The sequence below is a fragment of the Ips typographus genome, linkage group LG3 (assembly GCF_016097725.1).
Source record: "Ips typographus isolate SLU linkage group LG3, UJ_Ityp_2.0, whole genome shotgun sequence".
In the NCBI taxonomy this organism is placed as follows: Eukaryota; Metazoa; Arthropoda; class Insecta; order Coleoptera; family Curculionidae; genus Ips; species Ips typographus.
In genome coordinates this window covers 17,843,868-17,858,314 of record NC_138424.1, presented here as the reverse complement: position 1 = coordinate 17,858,314, position 14,447 = coordinate 17,843,868, and the positions used below count along the sequence as shown (strand labels likewise).

The window sequence follows — 14,447 nt, the reverse complement described above, 5'->3', positions numbered from 1 at the left end:
ACGACAAGAGACCAAGAATAAGACTGGGAGTATTAATCAAATCCGATACAACAGAAATGGAGAACAGTGTCTCTAGAGAGTTGATAATGGAAGCACAGCGTTTAGATCCTGATATAAGGATAATCAGAGAATGGTTGGAGAAAGACTTGAAACCAGAATAACAAGACATTTCGAGACATAGACCAACAGTGAAGGGTTTCTGGCTGCAATAGGATTCGCTCCAACTACGAGATGATGAGAGGGTCAAGTCAGTTTATCCAATTCCTGCAAGAAGAGTGTGCTGTAATGTCAAAACTACATGATAGGCGTTGAGTAGGACACTTTTGAGTGAACCGGATTTAAGCCCGAGTGAAAGACCCATTTTACTAGATTAACTGCAGAAAGGACGTTGAGGAATGATATAAACGGTGTGACCTGTGTTCATCAAAGACAGATCTAAGAACACGATCAAAAGGAGCAATGATAGTGACATGGGTCCGGCAATAAATATCTGATGCTAGCCATGGACTACTTTTCAAAATAGCGTTGATAACCAACGTAATTGAAAACCATGAGATTCTTTTGGAGATTAGCATGGACCAAGACAGAAACTGCGAATCAGATATTTGGAGGCTTCTCTTCTTCTTCTTTCAGCAGCCCTTTTGCATCCATTGGACATAGGCTTCCCTTTGCTGCTTCCATTCGGATCAGTTCATTGCCATCTGGTGCCATTTTCTTCCCGCTATCTCTTTTATATCGCCGATCCATCGGGAAGTGTCATTCCATGTGGAAGACCAGCACTTGCCATGGACGCCACTGTACTATACGTCTTGTCCATCTGTCATTGTCTTACCACATGCTCCACCCAACACCATATCTGACATGCGATGTGCTCTATAACATCGTTGACTATTGTTCTTTTTCTAATTCCCTCGTTCTGTAGATGATCCCTTAGGCTTACCCTCAACATAGTTCTTTCGATTGCTCGTTGTGTTGTTCTTAGTGTGTTGAAAACCTTCTTTTTTAGGTTGATAGGAAGTGTTGGATTTCTTAATGTTGTTACCAATTTTCCTAGAGCAGCATATGTTCATGTTTAAACCGATTTTTCCCGACTCTCTCTTCAAGTCTGCCAACATTTCGATAAGTTCTTCCTTGGTACTGCTGATTAAAACTATGTCGTCGGCGAATAGTAAATTGGTCAGATACCTACCATCCACGTGCAGACCCTTTTTGTCCCAATCTAGTCTTCTGAATACGTCCTCCAATGCAAGAGTAAATAACTTAGGGGATATTGGGTCTCCTTGTCGGACGCCTCTGTTAATTGGTATTCGATTGGTTGTTACATCTTCTTCTTTAACTGTGAGGGTCGCCTATTTGTATATATGGAAGCAATTAAAAACTCGAAGAACGCCATTGCATCCTCAGTCCAATGGAATGGTAGGGAGGTCTAACAGGACCATTAATCAGTACCTTTCCTTTTTAGGAACGCCAATCAAAGAAATTGGGAAGTTGATACCACTATTTCTCTTGGCTTACCGGAGTTCAGAGCATATGACTCTACGGACTACACACCATCTATGCTGTTGAAAGGACGAGAAATGAGACTACCTGTAGATCTCATGTTTGGTAAACCAGAAGATGATCCAAACCAGCCAACGGTTCAACTTCCTGACTATGTGGCCAACTTAGAGGAAAGGTTACGAATCGTTCATAAACTTGTCAGAAGTAAGTTAAAACTGAACAGCGACGTATGAAGATGAGACTGGACCACAGACTAGCTGTTGGCAATTAGAATATCCAGAAGAAAGAAAGCTTAAAATTACACCGACCCTGGAAAGCACCATACAGAATAGTGAAGTTAATAGACGACCTATTTTTCTGAATTCAACTGAACTAAAGGAAGAAATCCGCCATCTCGGAACCTTCAGAAGTATCAGAGACAAACAGCTTTTTTTCAACTTTAGAGAGGGCAGTGTTGCAAAGACCGCATAACCAGAAGACTTCCTGATTTAAGGAAAAATTAGGAGTCACTGTATAGAATTTTCTTAAAAAATTGGCACTGTTGCAACCCAGGGGTGACCCAAACTTACCCCTAGTTAGGTAGGGTGTCTGAAAAGCTCACAAGCTGAAGGTTGGATAAACAGGGTGGTTCATATTTATTGTTTAGTCGGAGGATGCAAAAACTACAGAAAGTTCATATTTTTCAGTAGAACTGTTATGGTTTAGAAACAGAGAACGTTTAATATCAATATTTTTGCACTGATATAATGCTTGAAAACCAGTTGGAGTGTAGAAACCAAAGGAAGTAAAAGAATGTTATAGTTGATAACTGATTGAAGTGAAATTATGAATAATCAACCATATGGCAGCTGTAAATCCCAGAACATAAAAATCCTAATTAACATTATAAATACCATCTCTTCAAGATCCAATTAGTTTCAAAGTTGCATCAGTTAAACTTTGAACGTAGATTATGCTTTATCGCTCAAATTGAAGTGAATCATATCGTTTTACACGAGAAATTCTTCAATAGTAGTATTTAGTTGGAGCGATGAATGTCAGTTTTCTCATATTATTGATCAATCAATCAAATCAAGTTGTAAACAAAAATCCAGAGAATTGTATTCACTTTTTTTATGCAGAAAACTCTCCGCACTATAATGTTCAAATGTTTGCCTGTAATCTAACACAAACAACCTTTAGATTGCATTTGGATATAAAATGACTAATTGCACACAATTATGGTGTGTTAAAGCCGATTGTTACTTCTTTATAGTTTCTCTACAGGTAAAGCTAATAAGACAATATACTCTGCTACACACAAGAAACTTCTTTGTTTCGGCATTTCCTCGGAACTACAAAGCCCAGACGATTAAGTCGTCGAATGCATTTGGATTTCCCTTTTCAGTGTTTGCGGCTTTAGTTTCACTTATCCAGTATCAGTAACGATGTGTGAGTAATTCTTAAAAACACAGTAAAATCAATTTTAATATTAAATCATGTACAGGGTTATTCAGGTTTTAATACACAAATTTTCACTACGTGCCAAAATAATCCCCCTATAAACTACGTATATCCCGGAAAAGCGTCTTTGAGGAAATACAGGGGTCTCTTGGAAAAAAAATTCCAAGAGAAATTAAATGGAAAATGGGAAATGGTGATCGATTTTTGGGAAAGAAATGATGGTGAAACAGGGTGATTTTTAAAATATGATATTTTGAAACCCCCCTCATATTTTCTTTATTATTAGCGACGCATAAAAGCTACACATGGTGACCCATAGAAAATTTAACGTACAATCCAAATATTTAATCCATTTTTTCCTGGAGCACATCGTTTTTAAGATTTTAACCAAGTTTTTTGTATATTTTTGCAAAAAAAGCAAAAAATTACCTTTTCAAATTGGCTAGCTTCAAATGGTTAGGTAGATGCTTCTGGTAATACAAAATGGCGGTTTAGAGGCCTTTGGCACTTTTTGAAAGTCTCTTGAGAAGTTTAAGAAAGTTTCAGAGACTTCTGGCAACAAATAAAAACGGCTGCCAGAGGCCACTGGCACATTAAAAACAGTTTTTGCAAGCATGAGAAGGTTTCAGAGGCTTGTGGCAATATAAAATGGCTGCCAGAGGTCTCTGGCACGTTAAAAACAGTTTTAGTAAGCTTAATAAAGTTTCAAACCCTTATGGCAACTAAAAATTGCCGTTTAGAGGCCTCTGGCACTTTTGAAAGTCTCTTGGGAAGCTTATGAAGGTTTCAGCGGCTTCTGGCAACTAAAAATGGCTTCTAGAAGCTTTTCGTACATTAGAAACTGTCTTTGCTAGCTTCAAAAGGTTTTAGACGCTTCTGGCAAGTAAAAATAACTTGTAGATGCTTCTGGTAATACAAAATGGCGGTTTAGAGGCTTCTGGCACTTTTAGAAGTCTCTTGGGAAGCTTAAGAAGGTTTCAGAGACTTCTGGCAACAACTAAAAACGGATGCCAGAAGCCTCTGGCACATTAAAAAAGGTTTTTGCAAGCATGAGAAGGTTTCAGAGGCTTGTGGCAATATAAAATGGCTGCCAGAGGTCTCTGGCATGTTAAAAACAGTTTTAGTAAGCTTAAGAAAGTTTCAAAAGGCTTAAGAAAGTTTCAAACCCTTCTGGCAACTAAAAATGGCCGTTTAGAGGCCTCTGGCACTTTTGAAAGTCTCTTGGGAAGCTTATGCAGGGTTCAGAGGCTTCTGGCAACTAAAAATGGCTTCTAGAAGCTTCTGGTACATTAGAAACTGTCTTGGCAAGTAAAAATGACTTGTAGATGCTTCTGGTAATACAAAATGGAGGTTTAGAGGCATCTGGCACTTTTCAAAGTCTCTTGAGAAGTTTAAGAAGGTTTCAGAGACTTCTGGCAACAACTACAAATGGCTGCCAGAGGCCTTTGACACTATTAGAAGTCTCTTAGTAATCTTAAGAAGATTTCAGAGACCTTTTTCCTTCAAAATTAAATGGAAAATTGGAAATGGTGATCGATTTTTGGGAAAGAAATGATGGTGCATCAGGGTGATTTTTAAAATATGATATTTTGAAACCCCCCTCATATTTTCTTTATTATTAGCGACGCATAAAAGCTACACATGGTGACCCATAGAAAATTTAACGTAGAATCCAAATATCTAATCCATTTTTTCCTGGAGCACATCGTTTTTAAGATTTTAACCAAGTTTTTTGTATATTTTTGCAAAAAAAGCAAAAAATTACATTACCTTTTCAAAAATATTTAACACTCTGAAGTTAAATTGAAAAACATGGTAGAAATTCCACTTTTACACTTTTTTCCAAATAACCGAGTTACGGTTGGTTGCCCTTGTTTAGGGTCTTTTAAAACACGTTTTGACACATTTTTTAGGGAATATCTCCTTTAGGATGCCCTTTTTAAGCCGAAGAGTGAGGATGAAATTTCCTACAACTTTCTCGTCGTACACTTTTTTGATATTTTTTGAAATAATTGTGTTATGCCTAGTTAAACTTGGTTAGAGTCTTTTAAAGCACTGTTTGTGAGTTGACACAGTTTTTCCGGAAATATATTCCTGGGAAGGCAATTTTAGACCAAAGTGCCCTATGCATCTGGTAAAGGGTGAAATTCCCTAACCTTTTACACTTTTTTCATATTTTTTTCGACATGATTTTTTCCCGGTCATTTTGATTTGTCTTTTTCGAAAATTCATTTAATTTTGTGTTCTGTCAAAGTCACATGACTTTTGGCGCCTATTTTGACTTGTTTTTTAGTGAGGATGAAATTTCCTACAACTTTCTAGTCGTACCCTTTTTTGATATTTTTCCAAATAATTGTGTAATGCCTAGTTAAACTTGGTTAGAGTCTTTTAAAGAAAGGAAGGCAATTTTAGACCAAAGTGCCCTATGCATCTGATAAAGGGTGAAATTCCCTGACCTTTTACACTTTTATCATATTTTTTCCGAGTTTGGCAACGCTTGACTTTGGCAAAACTTGGAGGCTTTTAAGAATTACCAAAACAAAATGAGGCTTTCATGTTCAACCCAGTTTTAACAATAATTATCACTTTTAACCAGTTTTTTTAAAGATTATATTGAATTGTTATATTCCGATTATAATAATTAATACATTTTGATTTGTCTTTTTCGAAAATTCTTTTACTTTTGTGTTCTGTCAAAGTCACATGACTTTTGGCGCCTAATTTGACTTTTTTTTAAATTAAAAAAAAATTACGTGACTTTTTTCATCATTATCCAACAATTTTTCCTTGTATTTTGTAGATCACGAGACACATTTTGCAAAATTTTCGTTTTTTAAAACTTTTTATGCACTTTTTCATTCAATCGTAAATAACTATTTGATTTGACACATAATGTTTTATATGTGGATGAATAGCTAATGAAATGAGCTTTCCAACGATATGGCAACACTGGTTGGTTGATTTATTGGTTGGGCCGCTAGAGAGCGCCAGATTTGATTGACTTTTTCTAGTGCAGTGTTTCATTCAATCGTAAATAACTCACTTATTTGCTCCACTCTATATAAACTTTTGTACATCAATGAAATGGGCTGGATATGTAAACCGGGGTTGGTAGAGTAAAAGTAAAAATTACTTGTAGATGCTTCTGGTAACACAAAATGGCGGTTTAGAGGCCTCTGGCACTATTGAAAGTCTCTTGGGAAGTTTAAGAAGGTTTCAGAGACTTCTGGCAACAACTAAAAACGGCTGCCAGAGGCCACTGGCACATTAAAAATAGTTTTTGCAAACATGAGAAGGTTTCAGAGGCTTGCGGCAATATGAAATGGATGCCAGAGGTCTCTGGCACGTTAAAAACAGTTTTAGTAAGCTTAAGAAAGTTTCAAACTCTTCTGGCAACTAAAAATGGCCGTTTAGAGGCCTCTGGCACTTTTGAAAGTCTCTTGGGAAGCTTATGAAGGTTTCAGAGGCTTCTGGCAACTAAAAATGGCTTCTAGAAGCTTCTGGTACATTAGAAACTGTCTTGGCTAGCTTCAAAAGGTTTTAGACGCTTCTGGCAAGTAAAAATGACTTGTAGATGCTTCTGGTAATAGAAAATGGCGGGTTAGAGGCCTCTGGCACTTTTGAAAGTCTCTTGAGAGGTTTAAGAAGGTTTCAGAGACTTCTGGCAACAACTCAAAACGGCTGCCAGAGGCCTCTGCCACGTTAAAAACAGTTTTAGTAAGCTTAAGAAAGTTTCAAACCCTTCTGGCAACTAAAAATGTCCGTTTAGAAGCCTCTGGCACTTTTAAAAGTCTCTTGGGAAGCTTATGAAGGTTTCAGCGGCTTCCGACAACTAAAAATGGCTTCTAGAAGCTTCTGGTACATTAGAAACTGTCTTGGCTAGCTTCAAAAGGTTTTAGACGCTTCTGGCAAGTAAAAATGACTTGTAGATGCTTCTGGTAAAGAAAATGGCGGTTTAGAGGCCTCTGGCATTTTTGAAAGTCTCTTGAGAAGTTTAAGAAGGTTTCAGAGACTTCTGACAACTAAAAACGGCTGCCAGAAACCTCTGGCACATTAAAAACAGTTTTTGCAAGCATGAGAAGGTTTCAGAGGCTTGTGGCAATATGAAATGGCTGCCAGAGGTCTCTGGCACGTTAAAAACAGTTTTAGTAAGCTTAAGAAAGTTTCAAACCCTTCTGGCAACTAAAAATGGCCGTTTAGAGGCCTTTGGCACTTTTGAAAGTCTCTTGGGAAGCTTATGAAGGTTTCAGCGGCTTATGACAACTAAAAATGGCTTCTAGAAGCTTCTGGTACATTAGAAACTATCTTGGCTAGCTTCAAAAGGTTTTAGACGCTTCTGGCAAGTAAAAATGACTTGTAGATGCTTCTGGTAATACAAAATGGCGGTTTAGAGGCCTCTGGCATTTTTGAAAGTCTCTTGAGAGGTTTAAGAAGGTTTCAGAGACTTCTGACAACTAAGAACGGCTGCCAGAGGCCACTGGCACATTAAAAACAATTTTTGCAAGCATGAGAAGGTTTCAGAGGCTTGTGGCAATATAAAATGGCTGCCAGAGGTCTCTGGCACGTTAAAAACAGTTTTAGTAAGCTTAAGAAAGTTTCAAACCCTTCTGGCAACTAAAAATGGTCGTCTAGAGGCCTCTGGCACTTTTAAAAGTCTCTTGGAAAGCTTATGAAGGTTTCAGCGGCTTCTGGAAACTAAAAATGGCTTCTAGAAGCTTCTGGTACATTAGAAACTGTCTTGGCTAGCTTTAAAAGGTTTTAGACGCTTCTGGCAAGTAAAAATGACTTGTAGATGCTTCTGGTAATACAAAATGGCGGTTTAGAAGCCTCTCGCACTTTTGAAAGTCTCTGGATAAGTCTAAGAAGGTGTCAGAGACTTCTGGCAACAACTAAAAACTGCTGCCAGAGACGTCTGGCACGTTGAAAACAGTTTTAGTAAGCTTAAGAAAGTTTGAAACCCTTCTGGCAACTAAAAATGTCCGTTTAGAGGCCTCTGGCACTTTTGAAAGTCTCTTGGGAAGCTTAAGAAGGTTTCAGCGGCTTCTGGCAATTAAAAATGGCTTCTAGAAGCTTCTGTTACATTAGAAACTGTCTTGGCTAGCTTCAAAAGGTTTTAGACGCTTCTGGCAAGTAAAAATGACTTGTAGATGCTTCTTGTAGAATTTGAGACACATACAGCCTCTTGAATGGTTGTCTAATGCCATAAAATAGAACTTGCGCTTAGGTTTGGTAGTTAGAACATTTCAAAATTTAGCTGTAGTTTTCTGACAAATCACTTAAACACAGAGAAAATGTGCAGTTTATCAACAATAGCAATGGCATCAAATATGTGCCTAATTATTGTGTCATTCCTGTAAGTTGACATAGTCAGTATCATTGGCTGAAACGTAATAACAAGGATATTAATACATAATGTAAATTGATCAAACTACTCAAATGCGTAATTATTAACCAGATAGACAATACAATTCTAGTAGTGCTTGATATTGATGATTTTTGATATTTAGGATAAGACTGGGCATTGATTCATGACCATCAGACTAACAGGATTATGTCAGGTATTACACCAGGACAAGGCTGATTATGTGTTACGTGAAATACGGGAAATTCCTGCAATGCAACTACAGCATCTAATAATAAAATCCGTTTTAGTTCTGAGTTTAATCAACCATGTATTACCCAACATTTCATTGTATTTTTAGGTAAATAAAAATACCGAAAATACAACAATGCACTACGTCCGTTGGTGATTTTAGTTTTCGTAAATGAATTTGGTATGGATGATTAATAGCGTAAAAAACTGAATAGCGTATTTTCCAAAAAGTGTTTGACCTGGAGTAGTAAAGAATGAACATTTTCATTTCAACAACAAAATTTGTTTTTTGAATTTGAAAATGATGAAATTTGTCTATTTAAAAACATTTTCTGGTCACGTACAAAATTTTCGTAACTCTAACAGTTTCCGAGATATTCAAACTTTATATATATATATTTTTTTTTAATTGCATCCAAATTTTGATATCTTTGTATCCAGTGCCATTTTTAGGGTTTCAGCGACTGTAACAGCTTAAAATGTTCGTCTTGCAGCCGCAACACGAGTGAACATATACCGGGTGTTCAAAAAACAAAAAGAAAAACATTGAAACTAACGCTCTTATCGGGTTAACCCCTATTTGCACCGACGTACTTTAATCCTAGCTTAAGTTAAGTCCAGAACTTTGAATATGCTTTCTAAACTGTCCAAAAACCTTCTAAAAGCCGCTTAAGTTGTCTAAAAAGTTTTGAATACTTCCAAAACAGTATAGAACCACCAAAAGCTTTAAAAATAAAGTCTAGAAGCTTCCAAATGCTCTTTAACTAGTCAAGAAGCTTTCAAAACAGTCTAAAAACATTCGTATGATTCTAAAACAGTTTAAAAGCTTCCAACAATTTCTAGAACAGTCTAAGAGTACCCAAATGCTTCTAAAGCAGTCCAGAACCTTCAAGATGCTTCTTAAACTGCCCAAAAAGATTTAAAAAGCTTCTAAAACGGTATAGAAACTCCAAAATGTTTCTACGGAAGTTGAAAGCTTTCCAAAACAGTTTAGAAGCTTCCAAAAGCTTTTGGAACAGTCTAATGCTCTTCAACTGGTCTAGAAGCGCTCTAAAAGTTTCAAAACAGAGGCAAAAGATTTGAAAACTTCCAAAACAGTATAGAATCTAAAAAAGCTTCAAAAATAAAGTCTAGAAGCTTCCAAATGCTCTTTAACTAGTCAAGAAGCTTTCAAAACAGTCTAAAAACAAAATGGTCTCTTGGGAAGCTTAAGAAGGTTTCAGAGACTTCTGGCAACAACTAAAAACGGCTGCCAGAGGCCTCTGGCACGTTAAAAACAGTTTTTGCAAGCATGAGAAGGTTTCAGAGGCTTGTGGCAATTTAAAACGGCTGCCAGAGGCCTCTGGCACGTTAAAAACAGGTTTCGTAAGCTTAAGAAAGTTTCAAACCCTTCTGGCAACTAAAAATGGTCGTCTAGAGGCCTCTGGCACTTTTGAAAGTCTCTTGGGAAGCTTATGAAGGTTTCAGCGACTTCTGGCAACTAAAAATAACTTCTAGAAGCTTCTGGTACATTAGAAACTATCTTGGCTAGCTTCAAAAGGTTTTAGACGCTTCTGGCAAGTAAAAATGACTTGTAGATGCTTCTGGTAATACAAAATGGCGGTTTAGAGGCCTCATTGCACTTTTGAAAGTCTCTTGAGAAGTTTAAGAAGGTTTCAGAGACTTCTGGCAACAACTAAAAACGGCTGCCAGAGGCCTCTGGCACGTTAAAAACAGTTTTAGTAAGCTTAAGAAAGTTTCAAAACCTTCTGGCAACTAAAAATGGTCGTCTAGAGGCCTCTGGCACTTTTGAAAGTCTCTTGGGAAGCTTATGAAGGTTTCAGCGGCTTATGACAACTAAAAATGGCTTCTAGAAGCTTCTGGTACATTAGAAACTGTCTTGGCTAGCTTCAAAAGGTTTTAGACGCTTCTGGCAAGTAAAAATAACTTGTAGATGCTTCTGGTAATACAAAATGGCGGTTTAGAGGCGTCTGGCACTTTTGAAAGTCTCTTGAGAAGTTTAAGAAGGTTTCAGAGATTTCTGGCAACAACTAAAAATGGCTGCCAGAGGCCTCTGGTACGTTAAAAACAGTTTTTGCAAGCTTAAGAAAGTTTCAAACCCTTCTGGCAACTAAAAATGGTCCTTTAGAGGCCTCTGGTACTTTTGAAAGTCTCTTGGGAAGCTTATAAAGGTTTCAGCCGCTTCTGGAAACTAAAAATGGCTTCTGGTACATTAGAAACTGTCTTGGCTAACTTCAAAAGGTTTTAGACTCTTTTGGCAAGTAAAAATGACTTGTAGATGCTTCTGGTAATACAAAATGGCGGTTTAGGGGCCTCTGGCACTTTTGAAAGTTTCTTGAGAAGTTTAAGAGGGTTTCAGAGACTTCTGACAACTAAAAAGGGCTTCTAGAGGCATCTGGCAGCTTTAAAACAGTCTATACAAGCTTAAGAAGGTTTCAGAGGCTTCTGGAATCAAAAAATGGCTGCCGGAGACCTCTCCAAAATCCAAATTTTTAATAAAAAATTGTTTCTTTGTTTTAGGTTCAACATTTTTGGCAGGGAATACGGCCCCAGATAGATGGGTGAAGCAAGACTACTGCTTTTTACCCTCCCATCGCTGTAGACCAAAAGGATAGGTCTGGAAGAGGAAGTCGCTACAAGTCCAGGAATTTTCCCCTTCGGGAAGTTCCCAGAGTTGCATCGGCATCCTATGTCCTGGGAGAAGAATGCCCCCGCTGATGGAAGGGCTCTTCTGGCGCTCTTCTTGTCCTCCATTTCTTCTTTCTTTGTCAGCTCGTCCATCTCTGGTGGTCCTGGCAAACTATTACGAGATCCAAACAGCCGGCTTTCGTCCGTCTGTTTTTACATCCTAAAGTTTTGGCAGTTAGGGTCTGGTGAGTGGGGGATGGTTTTGGTGCCAGGAGTGCAGCCAGAGCCCAGTTAGCACCGGGTTAACTGCGGAAAGGTTCTACCCAAATGTTGAGAATAAAATTCTCGCCACCCGGGGGGAAGGTCTGGGGGAATTTGTGGTCTTCTTCTTGGCTGGTTGGTTCTGAATTGTCATCTATCTGAAACAGAAGAAAAACTTGTTTAATAATTACCCGTTATCCAATAGCTCGTTTGGGGGGGATTCTAGCTCCGGGTCGTAGTTTACTGCTTCTCGCAGTAACTGATTTTCGCTCCTTTCCGCTTTTTGGAATATCTTCACTGCACTCTGCTTTATCCTTTCCGTTGCGGTGGTGAACTTTAACTCTCGCTGGATGTCCACATTTCTGACGTACCATGGAGCATCCACCGCTGTCCTGAGCGCAATGTTTTCCACAGCTTGGAGTTTCTTCAGGTGCGATAGTAGCAAATTGTACCTTTACTACAGAATCCATTTCAGTTTGCTCTCGGACAGACTGAAATGTAGTTTGGCCCATGTCTGTACAAGGGATTGTAAAATTTTGTGAAGCTACCGAAGTTCGATTAAGACTGTTGGACTGGTCATCTGGCTGCATTGATAGGGATTTATTGCTTGTAGGTTTTTTGAGTATATTTTCTCCTATCTTTTTTTTATTAGCGATGGAATCTGCAACTGAGGTCGACTTCCACCAAGCGTGTCTCTTAATGTTGGTGATATTGGATCCAGAGTTCGCCAGCATTGTAGCTGAAGATCTACGAAAACAATGGCCGGTGTACATTTCAGGATCCTGAAGACTCAAGTATACAGTTATTTTGCCAAAGGTATTTACTCCTACGCATTGTTTCTTACATTTGCCATCGTTGTATAATATAGTATTGTCCGGACGTATCAATTTGTATTTTTGTAGAGGTCAGTGTACCTTGTATCAGAATCATCATAATTACACACTACAAATTTTCTTATAACATGGGTCTTTGTGTTTGGAATCGTTACTATCAAGACATCATTTTTTCTTCAATATCATCTAAGGTAAGCATCATGAGTTCCTCCCTGCGAGAAGCTCCTGCTATCCCGAAAATTGTTGGAACTTTTATCATTAAATATACACCATTGGGAGCTTCAGACAGGAGTTTTTCAACTTTCTCTCTTTCGAGAACCTTTGATTTCTTCGGTCTTAATCCGTCATTGGCTTTCTTCAAGAACGCTGTTAGCTTATAGAATTTACTTATGTCTCTGTCAAAAGTAAAATTCATATTACAGTTCCAGAAGCTTCTTGCTACTTGTATAGAACTTAAATAATTTGCACTCACTTTCAACAATTATTTAGCATTCAGTTTGAGTTTAAAGAAAAAGGCTCCGCAGTAATTGTAATAAGGGGTTATACGAAAGGGTGGGTGATCTCCTCTAGAGATGTGAAGCTGGAGCAAAAATTACGTGTAATCACCATAGACGTGACACTGATAACAATTAGTTGCTAGCATCGTGATAAGAATAGATGTTAGTTATTCATTAAATAGATACAAAATTACTAATATTACGATAAACGACAGGTTATAAAGCAAAACGTGACTGTGATTTTGAATGTCAATCTCGTGCCACATTTTTTCGTTGTATCAATAATGTTCTAATCCGTCTCTGATTCTCGTTAATAAACACTTGTTAGGCGCCACTACTAAACGCTTCCATTCACAAAAATCTGTTATTTTTTCAGCTGTTCCGGTGCCACTAAACCTGTAACGTCACGTCCGAACGACAAGCGATAGTTACGCAAAATTGCTTAAATAAGATTAGCGAGTTTTGACTCTGTTACAGGGTACCATTCAGATGTAATAAAATCTATACTAGCAAGATAAATACGTAGGTATGTTGGATTTTTCTCGAATTGACATCCCGTTGACTATATCTAAAACACGCTGAGGGTTCTGGAGATCATCACATAAGATTGCGGTGTCATCGGCATAGCGGATGGTATTGATCAACGACTGCTTAAATATTTTATCAGAATATAGATTGGAGCAACAGCAGTGGAGACTGCCTTTTGTCGCCAATACAGGTTCTCAATAATGCGTATGTCTCTGTCATCAACTCCAGTTCTCCTCAGCACATCTATAAGTTTTTCATGTCGAATGCTTTGTCATAGTCTATAAAGCATACGAAAATGTGTTTACGTTGATCGCGACACTTTTGAAGAAGTATATTTAAGGCAAACAATGCTTCGGGTACCAAGAGCGTTTTGAAAACCAATTACTTGCACACTTGTTCGTATTTTTCTATGCATAATGGTAAGGAATACTTTTAGTGTGTGGCTCATAAGACTTATCAACCTGTAATCAACCTCTTCTGGTACCTTCCCCGTGATGTCCACCGTTGAATAGTTTAACTAAAATCCCGATGTTGTCTTCTTGGATCATTTTCAAAAGTTGCACTGGAATATCATCTGGTCCGGTCGCTTTTTTAGATTTTACAGAGTCTATGCTATATAGTACTTCGGACTTTAGGATTTCTGGACCTTCCACGCTAACAGTGGTGATAACTGGTTGATCTGATCTGTTGTCATCAAATAGTTCAGCTATGTATCCAGTCCAGGCTTCAAGAACCTCATCTTCGTCAATGATTAGTCTGCCTGTATTATCAACCAGCATATTAGGAGTTTTTCTAGTATATAACCCAGCAACTTCCCTAACTTTCTTGTATGTTTCGTGTCCAACTCTTCCATTTCTCTGCATCTGTCTGTCATCCATTTTTCCTTAGCGTCCCGGATCTTGTTCTTAATTTCCCTTTGTTTATTCCTATATTCCATCGTATTATGCTTGAGTCTTCTTCGTTGTTCCTTAAGTTCTATAGTATTTCGTCAGTGATCCATCGCCGTTTTTTAGGTCTGACATTCGTAGTTGGATGTTGATTTATGACTTTACTGAGCTGGCTCTGGGACAGTTTCCAAATATCATTGACGTTATCATTGATGTTGATGACTCTCCTCTGGTTATTGTTTAAAGTAGTTTCCAATACATTCCTGTCGAGATCGTT

The 14,447-nt window shown here is 38.0% G+C and overlaps 1 protein-coding gene across 1 annotated transcript; it reads right to left on the bottom strand.

Moving 5' to 3' along the window:
• Nucleotides 1-902: 902 nt before the first annotated feature.
• LOC145726085 (uncharacterized) lies at nucleotides 903-14,220 on the bottom strand. The gene is made up of 5 exons (XM_081975026.1): nucleotides 14,088-14,220; nucleotides 13,768-14,043; nucleotides 11,797-11,939; nucleotides 11,488-11,583; nucleotides 903-1,349 (listed from the first exon to the last, which is right to left on the bottom strand). Exons 1-5 carry the CDS (start codon nucleotides 14,218-14,220, stop codon nucleotides 903-905), a joined length of 1,095 nt encoding a protein of 364 aa, XP_081831152.1.
• Between the last annotated feature and the right edge of the window lie 227 nt (nucleotides 14,221-14,447).

What these genes read in the sequence shown, in the direction of transcription:
- LOC145726085 (XM_081975026.1), bottom strand. Translation starts at nt 14,220, where the DNA reads ATGGAATATAGGAATAAACAAAGGGAAATTAAGAACAAGATCCGGGAC. An exon ending in CGGTGGACATCACGGGGAAG is followed by an intron (nt 11,940 to 13,767) that starts GTACCAGAAGAG and finishes TCCCTTGTACAG; the next exon opens with ACATGGGCCAAACTACATTT. An exon ending in ACAGCGGTGGATGCTCCATG is followed by an intron (nt 11,584 to 11,796) that starts GTACGTCAGAAA and finishes CTTCTGTTTCAG; the next exon opens with ATAGATGACAATTCAGAACC.